Below are 20,017 nucleotides of genomic sequence, written 5' to 3' on the forward strand. Positions count from 1 at the left end.
CCTTAGAGTACATTAATTGTTCCCAAAAAAGAAAAAAGAAAAAAGAAAAAAGAGAGAGTATATTTTAATACAAAAATAAATTACTTTATCTATTTTAACATAACATTTGATAATACACTTCACATCATATCTTTTACTTTTAACCCATCACTATTAAAAATAATTTTTTAATAATAATAATAACAACTCAGCCACAAAGTAGAACACCTGACCTTAAAAAAATAAAAAAAAATAAAAAATTCTAAACCACAAAATGAGATACCTAACATGTGAAAGGAGGGAGAAAATGAAAAGAAAAATAATAACTGTACACTTTTACTAATGCTAAAAAAATTTTAACATATAAAATATATGAAGCTCACTTTCTGCTATTTGATGTGCTAATATACTAAATTTTAACATGTTTAATGCTAGTGCTCTAATTAGTGCCTAAATTTCTGCTACATCCGCAAAAAAAAGAAAAAGAAAAAAAAGAAAAGAAGATCTAATTGTTGTGTCCTAGATGAGTACCTCCCATTGCTTATAAATTCCTAATTTACGATCCCACTTTTGGTCTTCACCCATGTGTTTGTAGTTTTGATATGGAAAAATAACACTATTCTCACAAAGTTTTTGACCCATTTGTGTTCACTGTTCAACTTACTATAATACCACTTCTAAATTAAGTAATTAACTACTTGGTTAAAGGGTTAATACTTATTCTGAAATTTGGTCTTACCTAATGCTTTTGAACTAATCCAAAAAAAGAAAAAGTTGAAGTCAAATTAATCTGAATATTATAGTCCCTAAAAATACATTGTTGTCCACAAAAGTGAGAGCAAGGTTAAATTGATAGAGATGCATATGACATGACAAGGAATTTAGGCAACCTGAGTTGCTTTAAAAAGTGGAAAGATCACATCACTTTGGTATAAAGTATGATTCTAAATGGAAAGAGAAAAAAAGATTTTGCTTTATATTATCCTTTTTTTTTTTTTTTTTTTTTTTTGTAACGACGCTTGAAATAAGATTAAGAAAAAAGAGAAAAAAAGATTTTGCTTTATATTATCCTTTTTTTTTTTTTTTTTTTTTTTTGTAACGACGCTTGAAATAAGATTAAGAAACAATAAGTTTGTTACAAAAAGCAATTTCGGCTTTCTCTGTAGCCAGTAAATCAACCACCACATCCTGTGGGTTATACAAAAGATAAACATCAAAATCATGGTTGAGAGCTGCTCCCATGCGAGCAAGGCAGTCAGCATAGCCATTAATTTCTTTGAACACATGTGTCACTGTGTGATTAGGAAATGTCAATATTAAGTTCCTGCAATCAGTTAAGAGAGGTTCAAGCATTAGATTGACTACATAGGGACTCGAAACAAGGTGTACAATAAATTTAGCGTCCATTTCAATACAAATACTATCAATCCCCATATGCTTGGCCATGTTTAGACCATCCTTCAAAGCCCACAGTTTGGCAATAGTGCTTGACATGTTTCCGAGCGTGAAGCCAGCCAACCATTCACCATTGTTGCACCTAAGTAAGCCACCCTCACCAGCCTTCAACGGATTACCAATCACAGACCCGTCAGTATTAAGCTTTGTCCAACCCCGAAGGGGTTTAAGCCATCTCACTTGGACAAGTGTTCTTCTTGGTTTGTTCGGGCCATTAGGAACTATAGCATAGAACTCCACTCCTTTCTTAACACAACAAGCACTCGTGCCCTCCTCAATTTTTCCAGTTTGGAAGATAACCTTATTCCTATGCAACCATAACGTCCAAACCGCTTGAGGAAAAAGAATTTCCCAAGGCACACGGGGTCTTGGATACATGCAAGTCATCCAATAGTTATTTTTCATTCATTCATTGATTGATAATAAGAAATATTCAGAAAATTACTTGTGCCGTCCATTGAGAATGTAAAGCTTTGATCAAAAGTTACTCTTAATTCTTAAACTACACGTTGTGGATTCTTTTATCAAATTTAACCAAAAAAAAAAAAAAACACTTTTTGTTCTATACTATTCCAACTCTGCTTTTTTTGACTGGGCTGCGCTGGGCCAGGCCTAATCCTGGGTCCATTTGGATTTTTTTTTTTTGATAAAGTGCATTCTTTAAAATGTAAAAATTTGGGAAAACTTGTAAAAATTGTTGTATGAAAACAGTCTTCAAGTTCTTCTACCAACTTTCTTCTCAAAAAAATAAAAGTTCGGCTATTAAAATTATTATTTTGGATGTAAATTATCAAAGATGACTTTAAAAAAATAAAAAATGACTTGACTGTGAAATGTTAAGGTTATAACGGTCATTTTAAACTTAGTCCATGCTAGTGCTAATAATAATAATAATAATAATAATAATTTAAGGGAGAAATTAACGAGTATATTTGGTTTATGAAATATTTTAAGAGACTTTTTATGAAAGTGGTATTAAATTTTTTTCTAAAATAAATCATTAAGTGGACACCAGTTAATTTGACCTAATAAAAAAATTATAATAATAGCTTGCTTAGAGTATTCACATTCGAGTTTGTATAAAAATAACTATTTTAATACAAAAAAAGAGTTACTTTATTTATTTTACAATACTATTTTACAATTCACCCAAGCCAACATCCCATTTCTTATTTTTCACCTCAAATCCAACACTATTCAATTTCTTTTTTGTTCATTTCACTCTCGTCTCTCTCTAGCTTTGTTTGTTTCTCTCTTCATCAACCACAAAATAAAACCAGCTACCACCATGAAATACCATAACCCCAAAAAAAAAAAAAAAAAACCGGTGACATAAGCTCTAAACACAAGGGTAAATTCGACACAAAAAAAAAAAAAAAAAAAAACACCTTTTGTTCTATACTATTCCAACTCTGCTTTTTTTGACTGGGCTGCGCTGGGCCAGGCCTAATCCTGGGTCCATTTGGATTTTTTTTTTTTTTTTTTGATAAAGTGCATTCTTTAAAATGTAAAAATTTGGGAAAACTTGTAAAAATTGTTGTATGAAGACAGTCTTCAAGTTCTTCTACCAACTTTCTTCTCAAAAAAATAAAAGTTCGGCTATTAAAATTATTATTTTGGATGTAAATTATCAAAGATGACTTTAAAAAAAATAAAAAATGACTTGACTGTGAAATGTTAAGGTTATAACGGTCATTTTAAACTTAGTCCATGCTAGTGCTAATAATAATAATAATAATAATAATAATAATAATTTAAGGGAGAAATTAACGAGTATATTTGGTTTATGAAATATTTTAAGAGACTTTTTATGAAAGTGGTATTAAAATTTTTCTAAAATAAATCATTAAGTGGACACTAGTTAATTTGACCTAATAAAAAAATTATAATAATAACTTGCTTAGAGTATTCACATTCGAGTTTGTATAAAAATATCTATTTTAATACAAAAAAAGAGTTACTTTATTTATTTTATAATACCATTTTACAATTCACCCAAGCCAACATCTCATTCCTTATTTTTCACCTCAAATCCAACACTATTCAATTTCTTTTTTGTTCATTTCACTCTCTTCTCTCTCTAGCTCTTTGTTTGTTTCTCTCTTCATCAACCACAAAATAAAACCAGCTACCAACATGAAATCCCATAACCCCAAAAAAAAAAAAAAAACCGGTGACATATAGTAGCTCTAAACACAAGGGTAAATTCGACATTTCGCTCCTCTCTTAAAGGGTATTTCCGTCATTTCAAAAAACAAAAAACAGGTACCAGTGGATAACATAAACACAGTTCATTCGGATAGCCTCGTCTTCTTCTCTACTTCATGAGATAACACTTAAAACCTTAGCTGATGCTTTCTTTATAACTCTTAACAATGGCTTCCTCGCTCAACTCCTCTTTTCAAACCAGGTCAGTACCCAATACCCAAATCTTCTCTATTTCTATCTTATACCATTTGTTTTTTTAATGCTCAGCTTCTTACATACTTGTGTTGCTTTAATGGGTTTTCCTTTTTGTGAGGTGTGGAGGTATATAACATTTGTTTGTAGTTGCAGGTGCACTTAAAATTCCATTTTTGGCTTCTGGGTATCTTTAATTTTATAAGAAATTTGAGAAATTTTGAGTTTTGAACCTTTTTTTATTTGTCATTACATTGGGTTTCAGTTAAGCTACCTTAGGATAATGGCATTAATTTTTCCAAAATGGCATTGAATTTTTATGTTGATATGATGTTAACTTGTTTTTATTTAGAGTCAGTTTGATGGGTCTTCTTTGATTGAAAGAAAGCTGAATGCTTGATTTGATGGAATTTTGTATCTCATTGTGTCTTTGGAAAATGGCTCCTCCTTAACTCATTAAGTTACCTGTGTTGAAGAAAGCTATCCCTTTCATACGCAATAATAGTAGCTCTAGTCTGTTGATAGTATGATTGTTTATACATTATAGTGGATTTTTTTTTTTTGGTCATAGACAATTGTACCTATTTTCCACTAAAAATATGTACTCTTTAACTTTGGGATATTATATTGTTTCATGTGTTATTTCCCAACTAGAATTTGTTTAGTTTTTGGAAGTTCTTGATTTTCTTTTTTCTTTCTGTAAAATATGACATGCTTTTGTACCAGAAATCAGTTCCTTTGTACAATAGCTTAAGATTTTGAGGGTTTAGAATTCTAGAAGCAGGTTTTTAACTTCTAAGGTTGCTTGTAGTATAGACTAGTATGAATAGATTCAGTGGCTTAATAATAAGAGAATATGTAAATTTTTTTTTTTATGGTATGTTAAAATTTTCCTGTCAACATTGTTTTAGACGCAAGCATAGTTTTTTTTTTTTTTTTGGATAAGTGGAAACAAGCATAGTTGATTTATTTATCGGTATAATTACTGGTTGTGATACTCCTGGACAAAATATTGGAAAGGGGAAATTTCACTATGAGCCTTATGTTTTTTTGTTGTTTTGTTTTCCAAACTTATTGAACTCAACTTCGCCAATAGCAATCTTTAGGCTTAGCAGAGTGCAGATATTGGTTTTCCTTTGTCTATATTCATTTCCTTCCTGCATTTTATCAACAATCAACCAGAGGATTATGTGTCATGTATAAGCAAGACAGTGTATTTGGGGAATCTTTATTATATCTGGACAAAAAGTTGATAATGATTTCTGTAATACTAGACTTAGTTCACTTGATGGTAAACTTATTACTCAAGCATGGAATATTTGAAATTTTGAGCCAACTCCTTTACTATCATGTTTCAGCAATTTGAGGACTGTATTTTTGGGCAAGAAAAATGAAGTATCTGTTTCTAGTGTTCCTGTAAATCGTGTTGGTTTCTTGAGGAAAACTGTGGTGTGTAAAGAATCAAGAATTGGAAAGCAACCAATTCAAGTGCCAAGCAATGTGACAATCACTTTGGAAGGTCAATTTTTAAAGGTAAAGGGTCCTTTAGGGGAACTTTCACAGTCCTATCCACGAGAAGTGAATGTTGAAAGGGAGGAGCCCGGCACTCTCAAGGTCAAAAAAGCAATGGAAACTAGAAGGGCCAACCAAATGCATGGGCTTTTCAGGTAAATTCATCTATCCTTTTGGCATTAACACTTTCCCTTTTCTTTTGATATTTTATAATATGATTATGTTTATCCCTTGAATCCTAATGCTAATAGGCTTTTATTTTTTTAATTTTCTTGGCTTTATTCTTAAATTCTTCATGGGTCTTTTATAAATTTGTGTGTTTGTGTAGAGAGGGAAGGTGGGGAGAGACTTTGCATTAGAAAAGTATTTGATCAAGGTTATTCCCCTACTATTTAATTTGAGAATCTAGAGATCATCATTCAATATCCGATGCTCTCTCTCTCTCATTGGTTGCAGTTTGTATTTTTGAGTTGTTTGTGGCACTTAACTTTGTTAGTCTCATTGTGTAGGAACTTGGCCTTCTATTGTTAATTGTTATGGAAAGTGTCCCATCATATATATTTTATCTCAAGGTTTAAAATTTAATTAGTTTAAAAAAAAAAAAAAAACTTTTGGTTTGAAGAATATGACTATAAGGTAAGAAGTACACACTTGGTTGAGGATCAAGTAGTGTTTTCTGGACCCACGTATAATTGCCAATAAAAAAAGGAGAGTAAGAAGTATACACATAGGCATGCTGCATGCACACTAGCAGACTTTTGTACACATGCATGCAGCTACACTCAAGCACTTGTGTATCTCTCCACTTTGAGAACAAACTTAACCAATTATGATGTGGCTTGTTGTTTATTCCATGAAGCTGGTATGATTCATTTATCTGATGAATTACTTGCATATCAGCACTAGGAATTACTATGAAATTTGATGAATTTATAAGGCAAAAATTAATGTGATAAAACTGATTTATATGTTTCAATTGGTGAAATTACCATTCATAGGATAGAAGCCAACTCACTATGAGTAAGAGAGGTTGGAGTTGTGGCTTTATAGTTTATATGCTGGTGTAGATATTAGGGGAATGAAAATTCTGGTTTTTTCTTTGGCTTGAATAAATGCTCATGTATTTGTATATCCCCATTTCAGTTATTTATATTACATGGACAGTCTTCTTTGTCGAGCAAAAATATGCATGAGTAGTCATAGATTTGTCTCGCATGTCCTGCTAAAGAAATCCAATAGACATGTTAATAGAGGAAGAGAAAGACATAGTGGGAATGAATGTTAGTTTCATAAATGTTTCTCTTGAATGAGTGAACTATTCATGGGCGTTGCATAGAAACGTCCAGTATAACTCATGACGATCGTTGTATAACATCACAAACAAGGTTTCAGACTCAGCAAATCCATAAAATCTAAAGTAGGGGGCATAAGCATCTATGAATTGCACACTTCGATGCATACCCACTCGTGATGCTTGCCCATCCATGAGAAAATTAATTTGACAGACCATTCATACTAACCATTGCTATCAATGTAAATTGGTTTAAGTATTCATCACCCCTCTGCCCCTTCCTCCTTTTTTTTTTTTTTTTTTTATTTTTACCTTTAAATCTTTGTAGACAAAACTGGGGTTGGCATTACTCCTGCAGTTTCCTTGTAGTATTCTTAATTAATCTTTTGATTCTTATAAAACAATTTGGTTAGGACACTTACCGACAATATGGTGGTGGGAGTTTCGAAAGGTTTCGAGAAGAAACTTCAACTGATTGGCGTTGGGTATCGTGCAATGTTAGAAGGAAATGACTTGGTACTAAATCTTGGGTTCTCTCATCCAGTTAGGATGGCAATCCCAGATGGCATAAAAGTGAAAGTGGAAGACAACACCCGAATTACTGTCAGTGGATATGACAAAAGTGCTATCGGTCAATTTGCTGCTTCTGTTAGGAGATGGAGACCCCCAGAACCATATAAAGGTAAGGGTGTGAAATATGCTGATGAAATTGTTAGACGAAAGGAAGGGAAAGCTGGAAAGAAGAAGTAATGAGATGTTTTTGTTTACTTCTTTGATTTTTGTTGTCTCGTTGTTATTTTCAAATGTGCATTAGATTAACTGGATGTACTCACAGTTAAAGAAATTGATTACAATTGTCAAGTAGCTCACTTTTTTCTCCCCATTTTCTATTTGTTGTCTTGACAATTGAGTTTCCTTAGCATTGCAAAAAAGAATGGTCACTTGTGTGGGGTGTCAAAGAATTGTGTTGCTCCCATGCCGTTGATATTTATGGTCATGAAGGTGAGTGAAAGTTGTCATTTTCATGTTGTGGAAAGCGTTTGCAATACATCTGTCAAAATAGAAAGTAAAAAACAAAGGTGAATTCAAGACTAGTTTCAAAGACCCACTGGAAAGAGAGGAGATGAGAAGGTTCCATCAAAGACTAGTTCCATAGACACAAGGACTGATCAATTTAGATTTGTGGGATCCGTTTATTTTGCTGAAACTAAAAACTTTTTACTAAAAGTACTGTAGATAAAGGTAAAAGTTAGTTGAAATAGTATAGTGAGACTTATTAATAGTATCAAAAAGTGCATGGGGATTCATGAATAGTAGCAAAACAAAAAAGCTAAATAATAAAATAAGTTGGCAAAATTAATCATGCCAAACGCACACTTAATGATTTATTAAGCATATCAGTGATGTTTCTACATCAAACTGGATTGGCAAAGGCAATTTTGAGCAATCTCCGTGTTCTCTTCTCGAGTTCATCATCTAAAGTTATATCCCATTCCTTGCATAATCATCATCAACAAAGATGGCAATCGCTTTTGATCCATAACAGTCAACTAAAAATCAGCCATAGCAGCCATTTGGTAGGAATCACTTTGTGTGATTGGAGAAAAAATGGAATTGGAGGGCAGAAAGAGTTGGATCAGTGGCATCAAATGAGACTAGAGGCACTTGGAGACCATTTTCAATCTCAGAAATTATATGAGCTATAGCAGAGGACTTCTTCAAATACTTGAAAATCTGCCCAAGAAAAAGTTGCAATCAAGAAAATTAGGTTGCAAGAACTCTATATCTGAGTTTAGAATTTAAATATCAACTTTCAATGGAAGAAAGCACAAAAAATATTACTACTGTAAAGTCTGTAATTTGCAATAGACAAAGTTAATGCTTCAAAAGCGTGGGGTGATGCATGATCAACAAGAATGATACCAAGAAACAGAGACGGGCTAATATCAGAATAGACAACAGGAAAGACATAAAAGAACTTGGAAAATGCTTATTTTGAGGGAACTCACATTATCAGATAAATGCAGAATGGAAATGTAAAATTATGCATATCAAAATTGTGCATCTTCAAAAAAGAAAATAAATTATAATAGAAGAGAATTCTGAAATTCAATATTAGTAATGAAAATAAAAAGCAGTAATTTGAAATTGTTTTGGAAGTCCAAATTCATAATTTTAAAATTATGATGAATAAAATAAAAGAGAAAACTTTTGTTTGCACACTTCCATGAACGGAGAAAAATCCCCATGAAACAATGAGGAGAATATGTTATTCAAGTAAGCTTCACATTACTTATTAGTACAGAAGAATTAGAGCTATAAATGAGCCAAGCTTTGTTGAGTCGTGAATATGTTATTCAAGTAACATATGTTATTTGAATGACATATGTTATTCAAGTAAGCTCCACATTACTTATTAGTATAGAAGAACTAGAGCTGTAAACGAGCCAAGTTTTGTCGAGTCGTGAATGTTCAAGCTTGGCTTGACAACAAAAGTAGAATGTTCAAGCTTGGCTTGAGCTTGATACGAGCTTACAAATAATGTTCAAGTTTAAGCTTGTTATAAAGTATAAAAGATTGAGCTTGGCTTGGTTTGGTTTGATTCACTGGTCAAGCCAAGCTCAAGCACAATATCAAGCTCAAACTTAAACTCAATATCATGTTTTTGAGCTTGAGATCCAACACAAGTATGTTATTAAGCCTATATCAAGTTTATTATCTAGCCTATTTGGTATAGATGAGTAATCTCAACTTATAATTAATTAAAGTCTTGGAAAAATATGAGTTTATTTGTTAAGCTCATATCAATTTTATTACCAAACTCATAAATAAGCCTAGGCCAACTTGTTTTGTTACTTTTGTATCAAGTCTTGGTGTTCACAAGCTTGTTCACAAACAATATTTTTTACTTGGCTCGGCTTGTTTATTAAACAAGTCTAAAACTAAAGCTTAAGCTTGACTGGTTTATAAACAAACAAACATGAACGGGCTTTTTATCGAGCCAAGTTCGAGTTGTTTATGAATGACTTGGTTCATTTATAGCCTTAAGAAGAACTAAATTATATTTCAAAGAAAATACAAAATGGACAATTCCAATCTTACCTCCAACAGACCCCAAGAAGGAAAACAATTTGTATCCTCTGTGATCAATTTCCTAGGCCACCTTGGCGGTTCTATCAGAAACCGAATTGGAACTAAAACTTTGGCATACACTTATGACTCAACCATTAAGGAAAACCCAAACCAAAACTATTTAGTCTCAGAACCACCGAGTGTTTCATAGTCACAAGACTCACAACAATACACTGATACTCACCCATCACACCAATTCTTTACGATAAAGACTCAAACTTGGCTCAAACTAAGTTTGCACAAGGTTCAAATCTGGGTCAAAATTACAATTTGATGAGCACTCAGATAACTTTTAATGGAGAAGAGGCTAGTAGGACTAATAAGTACAAAAATGGTGACATAGACATGAAAGGGTGACCAACAAAGTAAGAGCACCTGGCCAATTAAGATGTCCTAGAAACCCATTAACCAAAGTATAGGAAAAGCAAGTGAAAGGGAGGAATAATAGGAAACCAATGAAATTGGAGGACTTGGAAAGAATGTTTCTACAAGGAGTTATTCTTTCTGATCATCCAATTCCGAAGACTTTCCCTAACCCACTCTCCCTTTCATTCTTGCTCCATTATTCTGACCCTCTCCTCTTTTCTCTTTGATTCCACAAAAGAAGCAACTTTAGTACTTATCCACAAACTACATGAAAGAAAGAGACGAACAACAAAAATTTTGCAGAATGGGTGGTTGGGGACTAGAAATAGTGCTAGAGGGTTGGTAAAAGCAAAACTCCCCTTGCATGATTGCATGACAAAACGTAAAAAAGATAGTCAGCACACCATACAACCAGGGCTGACAGGGCTTTTTTCTTATTCTTTTAATACTTTCTCATTTTTATTTTAATAATACATAAAACTTTCTAATAGTAAAATTTGTTTCGCTCATTAAAGAGAATTAAAAAAAAATACATATGTGTAAACATACAATATGGTACGCACATCTAACCAGATGATATGCCAATTTTAAGAACCAAGTTAAAACATTGTACATGGAATTTGCAAGTATAAGACATTTTTAAAATAATTATTTTTTTCATCAAACTTATTACCTTTGAAGCTCTATGGACTCAATAAATCCTCACAAGTCACGGCAAGAACAAGCAAGATGTCTACCCGCCATAACTCAAAATATAATGAATAGAAGAAAAAAAAATTATACCAAGATTTACCATAACTCAAAATAAAGAATATTGTTGTAAAAATATTGTGCAAATTTGTTGTAATACTAGACTTTTTTCTATTAAAATTCTAAAAATAAAATAAAGGCCCAATATAATTCTTAAACTTTATATTTTAAAAGTAATAAAGTATACTAAAACAAAACAAAGCACTCATCTATGTTAATATCTAATATCTAATAATATTTAAAAGGGTAAAATTATGTCACATTCTCAGCATAATGTTAGTAAGTTCTTAATAAAATTAAACTTTACTTATTTTATTAAAGTATTGTATTTTTTTTTATTGTTCTTAAAAATATATTGTATATTTTTTCTATTATAAGTGATGGATTTATATATATATATATATATTTTTTTTCCTTCTTTAGGTTATTTAAGACGTATAGTCATTTATAGAGGACAAATTGTTTGTAAAAATTACTAAAACAAATTTTAAATCACATAATACATTATTTACAAAATATCTCACCTCATATAATACAAGAATGGAAAATGCATTTTTAATTAAAAAACTTACAAAATTTAAAAACATTTTCAAATTGTAAATTACAAAATACACCCCTCAAATTTATGGTATTTATGGTTAGTTGTTTTCTTCCATTAGTAAAAACAGCCTTCCATTAGTGGACTCACGGCCCAAATCACATACCCAAACGGCCGAACCTGCTTGAGCTCCATTCTTCTTCTTCTTCATCTTCGTTTGAGTTTCAACAGAAAAACAAATACATCGTGCGACTAGTTTTTGATTGTAAGTTCGTAACACTACAACTGTTTACTGTGCCCATCTGTTTTGTGAAAGCACAATCTTACTAGACTTAGAGAGAGGGGAAATCTTTCGCCACTGTCTGACTGTCTTAATCGCCACCGGTAACGTGTTTTTCCTTTCATATATGCATATTTTGTTTGTAAAGTCTTGTTTGTTTTTGTGGGTGTGTGAGATTGCTCCCTGAATTTGCGTTTCACTAGTGCACACCACCTGTTCGTTGAATAGCCTGACTGAAAATGCATAACTTTCAGTTCTGTTTGTTCAAAACCCTCTTCTGTTCCACAAACCCATTTTTGTTTCTGGTACTAAATATGCCTAGTTCGGCTTGTTTCTTTTGTTAAGTTAGGTTCTTTGTAATGGTTTGATAGAGTGGGCCCGTTAGAAATTACAAAAGTTGTTTTATTTTTAATTTTTTCTCCCAGCTTGTTAATTTCACTTACCCAGAAAACATTTTTGAATGCTTAGCTTGAGTAGATGTTTGGCTTTATCTGGGTTTGGTTTTGTTTTAGCCAATAAGTAAATCTTGTGCTGTGCTTTGTAATTGTACATGGCAAATAACTGTAAAGCAGAGTTTGGTTTCACTGCATAAGCTCTTTTTATTTAACATAAATGCTTTGGTCTGATTTTGATTTTGATTTTTCCTTGGTTAGGCTATCATGGAGGTGGACGAGGAAAACCCGGCATCAACTTCTCCTACAGAGGCATCTGATTTGCGTCCTGATAGTCAAACATTGGTTTCCAGTGTTCATGCTACTCCACTTCAGCCAATCCAACCTATAGTTCCACCAGTTGTTGTGCCTCCTACTGTTCCTATTGTTCCTCCTATTGCTCCAATTCCTTCAATTCTTCCTCCCCCGGTTATTCGCCCATTGGCACCTCTCCCTGTCCGCCCTCCTGTTTTAAGGCCGCCCATTTCGCAAAATGGTGAGGTGAGAGAGAGTGACTCGGATTCAGACAATGAAGATTCGGGTCCAACCCGTACTGCTCCAGGTACAACTGGGGAATATGAGATATCTGAGGAGAGCAGACTGGTGAGAGAGCGGCAGGAAAAAGCAATACAGGAGCTTATGATGAAGCGTCGTGCTAAAGCTCTTGCTGTGCCTACTAATGACATGGCTGTCAGGACTCGTCTTCGCAAGCTTGGTGAACCTATGACTCTTTTTGGAGAAAGAGAGATGGAAAGACGTGAGAGGCTGCGGATGATTATGGCAAAACTGGATGCTGAAGGGCAGTTGGAGAAACTGATGAAAGCTCATGAGGAGGAAGAGGCTGCAGCTACTGCTGCAAAAGCAGATGTTGAGGAAGAAATTATTGAATATCCCTTTTATACAGAAGGGACAAAGACTCTTAAGGATGCTAGAGTTGAGATTGCAAGGTACTCTCTTGTGCAGGCAGCTTTGCGTATTAGACGTGAGCAAAGGAAAAGGGATGATCCGGATGAAGATATGGATGCAGAATTGGATTGGGCTCTGGGGCAGGCAGCGAATTTGGTGCTTGATTGCAGTGAGATTGGGGATGACCGGCCACTCTCTGGTTGTTCTTTCTCACGAGATGGAGAAAAGTTGGCTACCTGGTATTGCTCTCTCTCTCTCTCTCTCTCTCTCGTTGCACCCACACACATGCCTAGACATACGTGTTACTTTATTCATATGAGTTAATAGCCATTATGTCTTACCATTTACTGTGAACAAGTTCAATTTAAAGGACCTTGCTTGGGGGAGCAGGGGAAGTGTATGGGTTTGAACTGTGGGGCAGTATATTTAATGTGTAAGCATTTCTAATCATCTAAAAAAATTTGATAATTTTTTTCTTATCAAAAAAAGTTAAAGGATCTAAGCCCCCTCCTTCCATTCATTTTCCAACTAAAATTATATTTTACAGTCTAGAGTACATCCTTTTTATTAGCATTCAAGTGCAGATTTAATGTTTATACTTTATTGCCCACCCACTATTTAACTGATTATGATGGGTTTCCTACAATGGTCTGAAAGAGTACATGATGTCAAGTCCTCTGAATTGGCTGTTGCACCCCTCCCTTTTCCTAGGGTAAAGGAATAAACACTTACAGAGGAATTTTAGGTAAATATTGAGTTTGCCCTGCTTCCCAACTTAAAAACTTCTAGGTGTATGATTGGTAATGAGGCTCTGATCTATGGCTGTGCTCTTATTATGGTATTGAAAGACTTATATGCTGCCAAATTGCAATGGTACATGAAACTGACCAGATATTGTTTGCTTCTATCAGTTCTTTAAGTGGCGTTACTAAGTTGTGGAAAATGCCTAATGTTGAAAAGGAATCTACACTGAAGGGACACACAGAGCGTGCTACTGATGTCGCATTTTCTCCTGTGCATGACCATCTAGCTACTGCCTCTGCTGACCGTACTGCAAGGTTGTGGGACACTAGAGGATCTTTGTTGAGGACATTTGAGGGCCATCTGGACCGCCTTGCACGCATTTCCTTCCATCCTTCAGGGAAGTACTTGGGCACTACTAGCTTTGACAAGACTTGGAGATTATGGGATGTAGAAAATGGGGAGGAGTTGCTTCTTCAGGAAGGTCACAGTAGAGGGGCATGGTTCCCACCCCTTGGTGGAAGGGAAGAGAACTAAAAAAATGTCGGGGTGGGAGGCATCTTTAAGGAATCATCTTTAGAATCTTATCTACGGTAATAAAGCTTGATGCTGTGCTGTAACAAAACCATGAGTTTAGTACTGCTACCAGCTCATGATGATTAGTGTAATTTTACCATTCCAATGAACTACTCAGATAAATAGGCATTCACATATAGATAAGCTCAACTAATGTGTACATACACTCACTAACGTTATGAGCATGAAACAAAGTCAAATACTCTTTTACTAGGGGAAAGAAATGAATATGATAACTACAGTAAAATCAAAGCACTTCCCACCTCAGAAAGCAGAATTATTTATGCAACTGTGTAACAATGTATTCAAGGTCAAGCAAGAAACTGTACTTGTAGAGGACTCAATAGTCGATATCACACAGTATCAAGATTTCACATAAAATTTAAAAACCAATTAAGTTTGAGACAGCAGTGATTAATTTAATAAAATTTAGCTGCTTATTATTATCCTCTTTTTAACAAACAAGTTCCATATGATTTAGAGGATGACAGTCTAAATATTTTTCATTGAGACTGAAAGAAGTAATGAAACCATCAATTACTGTGAACTGCAAAAAATCTACTACAAAGTAAAACCAAATATCAACTGAAATCTCTCTCTTTGAGCATTTTTTTTTTCCCTTTAATAGATGGGTATCATCATCTGTAAGAGATCTAATACCCAGGCAAGTGCAAATGTCCTACCTACTTGCAACAGGTAAACCTGAGAAATGACTAATAAATTAAGCTGAAATGGTATTAATTTATTTAGAACCTACAGTTTGTAGAATCTAAATTTTTGGCACCACCAACGTTGATGCTCTTTAAGCTCATGAAAGTGGAAGCTCTAGTTTTTTAAATTATATAATATGATTATAAGAATTTTGGATCCTATAAAGGAATAAAAGAGGTAACAGAACATATGTAAATAAATATGTAAGGGTAAAATGTATTTACGTAAAAAATGAAGTTACTAAATCCTAGAAGATATAAGGTAATTGGAGTAGTGTATCTCCACTTCCTCCATGCATCAATTTATTAAGAAGCTTAAATGAAGAAACCAGGAAATAAATCAGAATCTAGCCATATGCTCAACATATCTACAGTCAGGTACTTACCTCCTGCAACATCTAAGGATGTGACTTTTGCTTCATGACCAGCAAGTGTCTTCACAGGCTTAAAATCTCGGGCAGACCAAATCTGAAAATACACCCAAGAAGAATGATATGTAAACAAAATAGGAATCAGAAAAGGAAATAAAACAGAAGGTTAAACTTCAAATTATTATGTAGGAATCATGGTGCTCAGAAAGGACCCACACCTTAGCTGTCATGTCATAGGAAGCAGTTACCAAGAAATATCCTTCCTGAGGCTCAAACTTTACTTCTGAAATGAGGTTAGAATGCGCTGGTATTGTATACAAAGTTTTTCTCTTTCTTAGATCCCAGACTCGACAGGTATTGTCTTCACCCCCGTGGCTAAATGATATCCATTGGAGAGAAGCTGATTCCCAAAACCTAAAAAAAGAGATTGGAAGAACATAATTGTATCAGTTAAACATACAACCAAAAAGCACACATGCACATGTACATATATATAATATATAAACATGACTTTATTCCCCCAACACCAAAAAAGGAAAAAGAAANTGAAACATAATTGTATCAGTTAAACATACAACCAAAAAGCACATGCACATGTACATATATATAATATATAAACATGACTTTATTCCCCCAACACCAAAAAAGGAAAAAGAAAAGCAGATGAGTTTTGAGTCTCACAGGCTTGACATGGCTTCCAAGGCAAGAATACTTTTGCCAGTTCGAAGGTCCCAAACACGAGCAAGTGCATCCAGTCCACAAGATGCAGCTAGTGATCCATCACGGTGGAAGTCTAGCCCATAGACACTCCTTGCTCTCCTGTGACCTATCGCCTTTCTTCTCTTTCTCTTCTCTCTCTCTTATCATTTTCTTTCCTCTCACTATGAGCGATGTTTGAGAGAAACATTGCCTTTGATTCTGAAAATTTATTTATAATTTTCCTGCCACATCAGCCTTTCTAATTTTCTGTCCCTGCACCCCTGGGAGATGCAGTTGTGGTTTTCTTCTCCTCTTTCCTTATTCTTTTTGGTTAATGTTTTGAATTATATTCTTAAATGTGCTCCTTTTTTCCCCTTAATTTTAATGACATTGCTTGCAAAATGCAAATATCAGACACCCCTTCGAGATTGCCAACCATTAGGTCTTGCATGGTTTTTTTACATTGACATGCAATCTACAGGCTGACATAAATTGGTGTCAAAAATCTAGATCAATAACGAGTAAGTGAGTTCAAAGCTCCTTGAAACAGTTTTGTGGTTTCTATTATCGCTAGCTCATCAATCCTTTTGACTTGTGGCTTCTGATGCTTAGATGCACTATGTTGTAAAATGTCATGGTATCATTTACTGCTTTAAATAAATGCTCTAGGGACATGCAACACCATTGGGGAATAGGAAAAAGAAGATAGGGGTAGAAAATAATTTAGAAATTGCTGTTTGGATGCTTTTATTGAATTTTGATTTAGTCAGCAACTTTGAGAGAAACTTTAGGTTTTAGGTTTATTCCAGTGTTACTTCTTTGCTATATTGAATACTGTATTCTATGGTGCATTGGGAGGGAAAGAAATCAGTGGATGTTTGAGGGGAAGGAGATTTTTATACCGAATCTCAAATTTCTTTTCTTGAAAACTCTCTTCGAATGGGCGACACACTCTTTTACTTTCTCAACCTTTTGTCTAATGGAGTTTTTAGACTCATTGTACTTGTATCTCTAATCTTATAGCTTCCCTTTCTTTCTCTTGTTTCTTTCTGTTTTTTTTTTTTAAATCTCTGTATACTTCCTGTATGCGCTTTTCCAAATTTAATAGATTACAATTACTTATTAAAAAAAAAAACTGTTGTTGGTATATAGCTAACATGGTATGTGGAACTACATGTAGCAATCATGACTGGGTTCTATCATCTATGGCCTTGTCAAAAATATAAAATAACACAATTTATAATCTAAACTGCTAGAACCCTAATTTTATTAGGAATCAATAAATAGATTACAATTACTTATTAAAAAAAAAAAAAACTGTTGTTGGTATATAGCTAACATGGTACGTGGAACTACATGTAGCAATCATGACTGGGTTCTATCATCTATGGCCTTGTCAAAAATATAAAATAACACAATTTATAATCTAAACTGCTAGAACCCTAATTTTATTAGGAATCAATAAATGTAATCAAGTTAAAATGTGAATTATCCACAATCCCTTGATGGTTCGTCGAAAGGTTTGTGTTTGTGTGCACGTGTGTGCATGCACACAAAAATGTACAAACTGCATGCACCCAAAAATGTACAAACTGCATGCACATGCACCAATCAAACATGCTGCATGCATCAGCTCTGAAACTTTTGAATTGTCCTACCTTAGAAGTTGTATCATGTGTGGCAACTTTTTGCTTGATGGCTTATTTTCTGCTTCTGACTTCTAAATGTTTCTTTCTATGACAGATGGGCGTTATATAGCAACTGTATCACATGATCGGAAAATTAAGCTTTGGTCCAGCAGTAGCAAGGAGAAGGCTATGGATGTGGACTAGGTTGCTAAATGCTGGAGATAATAAAATATTGGTGGATCCTATTTCCTGGATTTTTTGGGCTAGAAATCCTTTAGGGATGAGTGGATAACAAAGCACAGGTTGCTTCAAGTTCAAAATGTCTATTGTGGAGCTGCACTTCTAACTATGAGAGATATGGTTTATGGGTATATGGAAGCTTTCATTATATACTGCATTTTCCTGACTTAGGTTTCATCTACCTTGTTATTTTTCTTTTTCAAACTCTGATCAGACTTAGATAATTTGTTGTAAGAGATTTTGAGAGGAACCATACTAACCGAAATGCTTGGTGTACCTAATCTTTACAGTGATAGTTGTGAAATCATCCAGCAAGAAAACAGGAGTGAGTCTATGCAGTGTTGAAAAACTGTGTTGTGTTTTCCTTTGTGAGTCTGCGCATTGATAATTGTTGATTACTTGTACTTTCAGTCTTTTGTTAATACCGATCATTACAGAAACTACGGCCAACTGTTTTTTATGTCAGGGAGAAGAATAGCAGAGAAGATGCCACTGGCGCAAGAATTAGTCAAGAACTACCAGAGGCTCTCAGTATCTGATAGAAGCAGTCTGATTTGATCAGCACTAGATTATTCAGGAATAAGAATTAACCTAGAGAGTACGAAGAGCAAAAAATTTCAACTTGACTTGAACCCAATTCTGGAACACTTATTCTAGGCCTTTTTAGCAGGCTTTTTTTATTTTTATTTTTTATTTTTTTTAAAGATAATTACAATATGCTGTTAACCCACAGCTTAAACCATTTTCCCTTAAACCTTCAAGTACTTTGTCCATGGGAAGGTACTAATTTAGCTACAAGTCCCTTGGTAACAGATCTAGAGTTTCCTTGGGTGTTTTTTTTTTTTTTTTCATTAGAGATGCCTTGTTGGAGTTGTCACTCTGTTATATACAGATCAAAGTAGTCAATCTTCGGCTTCAGAGTGGTATTTGATAAATTCAGTTGCCATTTCAATCTCTGGGAAGCCATAACATGAGAATAGACTCAAACTTCTCTCCATCACAAACTGTTCAATTAGCTTTGCTTTAACTTCCAAACATTATTAGTCACTGGCAATGGCGAAGCCTGAATTTGGCTCCAAAGTAGACTAAGTTCAAAACACTTACAATATCTAACACATTGAATTCAACAATTATAAATTTATACGAACATATAAGCAGTGAATTAAATTTTATTCTTTATACATCCAACAAAGAGTTTTAGGCTTTTAGCTCAATTGGCATCTCCTCCTTTTATATGTGTTAGGTAAAGCATGAGGTTGTCAGCTTCTATCGGAGGTGTATGCGTAACTTATCAATCAAAAAACTAAGAACAATTGTTTATAAATAATATAGGAGAAAAAAAGGGAGATGTATGCGTAACTTATCAATCAAAAAACTAAGAACAATTGTTTATAAATAATACAGGAGAAAAAAAGGTTATAGCTTTTACAATGACGAGAGAGTCTATTCTAGTTCACAGAAAGGGTGTGTCTATGGGCTAGCCTTCCAGCATGATGGATTACTGGTAGTAAGTTGTGGACCGGATGCACTTAAAGAGAAATAATTGACTTTATTTATACGCATAACATCAGAGTTCAACTTGTTGAATTAGATGTGTATATTATGTGAGTTTAGATCATAATTTTCACCAAGTATTTATGATTCTTGCATGTCCATTATATTTGGATTTCAATCTATACGACTAAGCGTGCATTTGGAAATTGTTGAAAAAAGTTTTGCTTTTCTTTTGCCTTTTGTCTTAGTCCTTTTTTATTTAAAAAAAAAAAAAAAATCTAATTTTTAGTTTTTATTTTATTTTATTTTATTTAAATAAACTTACTTTTAGTTTTTTTTAACACATTTAAGAGAAAAAAAAAAAAAATCTAATTTTTAGTTTTTATTTTATTTTATTTAGATAAACTTACTTTTAGTTTTTTTTTAACACATTTAAGAGAAAAGTTACCAAAAACTATATTTTTTGATATACGCTATCAAATGAGCCAATAAAAATAAGCAATTCCCAAACAAACACT

General features: G+C 33.6%; 2 protein-coding genes across 2 annotated transcripts; both read left to right on the forward strand.

Moving 5' to 3' along the window:
• Positions 1 to 3,699: 3,699 nt before the first annotated feature.
• On the forward strand, positions 3,700 to 7,520 carry LOC111992214 (large ribosomal subunit protein uL6c). The gene is made up of 3 exons (XM_024024082.2): positions 3,700 to 3,844; positions 5,193 to 5,501; positions 7,051 to 7,520. Exons 1-3 carry the CDS (start codon positions 3,810 to 3,812, stop codon positions 7,385 to 7,387), a joined length of 681 nt encoding a protein of 226 aa, XP_023879850.2. The 5' UTR covers positions 3,700 to 3,809; the 3' UTR covers positions 7,388 to 7,520.
• A 4,021-nt stretch (positions 7,521 to 11,541) lies between these two features.
• On the forward strand, positions 11,542 to 18,369 carry LOC112009920 (U4/U6 small nuclear ribonucleoprotein PRP4-like protein). The gene is made up of 4 exons (XM_065782697.1): positions 11,542 to 11,807; positions 12,357 to 13,279; positions 13,952 to 14,284; positions 17,873 to 18,369. The coding sequence occupies exons 2-4, from the start codon at positions 12,363 to 12,365 to the stop codon at positions 17,967 to 17,969; spliced, it is 1,347 nt and encodes a 448-aa protein (XP_065638769.1). The 5' UTR covers positions 11,542 to 11,807; positions 12,357 to 12,362; the 3' UTR covers positions 17,970 to 18,369.
• The last annotated feature ends 1,648 nt before the right edge of the window (positions 18,370 to 20,017 follow it).

This window comes from Quercus suber, unplaced genomic scaffold (genome assembly GCF_002906115.3).
Source record: "Quercus suber isolate HL8 unplaced genomic scaffold, Cork oak 2.0 scaffold_310, whole genome shotgun sequence".
Taxonomy (NCBI): Eukaryota; Viridiplantae; Streptophyta; class Magnoliopsida; order Fagales; family Fagaceae; genus Quercus; species Quercus suber.

What these genes read in the sequence shown, in the direction of transcription:
- LOC112009920 (XM_065782697.1), top strand. Translation starts at nt 12,363, where the DNA reads ATGGAGGTGGACGAGGAAAACCCGGCATCAACTTCTCCTACAGAGGCA. An exon ending in GGAGAAAAGTTGGCTACCTG is followed by an intron (nt 13,280 to 13,951) that starts GTATTGCTCTCT and finishes TGCTTCTATCAG; the next exon opens with TTCTTTAAGTGGCGTTACTA. An exon ending in GGTCACAGTAGAGGGGCATG is followed by an intron (nt 14,285 to 17,872) that starts GTTCCCACCCCT and finishes AATGTTTCTTTC; the next exon opens with TATGACAGATGGGCGTTATA.
- LOC111992214 (XM_024024082.2), top strand. Translation starts at nt 3,810, where the DNA reads ATGGCTTCCTCGCTCAACTCCTCTTTTCAAACCAG. An exon ending in AACTCCTCTTTTCAAACCAG is followed by an intron (nt 3,845 to 5,192) that starts GTCAGTACCCAA and finishes ATCATGTTTCAG; the next exon opens with CAATTTGAGGACTGTATTTT. An exon ending in CAAATGCATGGGCTTTTCAG is followed by an intron (nt 5,502 to 7,050) that starts GTAAATTCATCT and finishes CAATTTGGTTAG; the next exon opens with GACACTTACCGACAATATGG.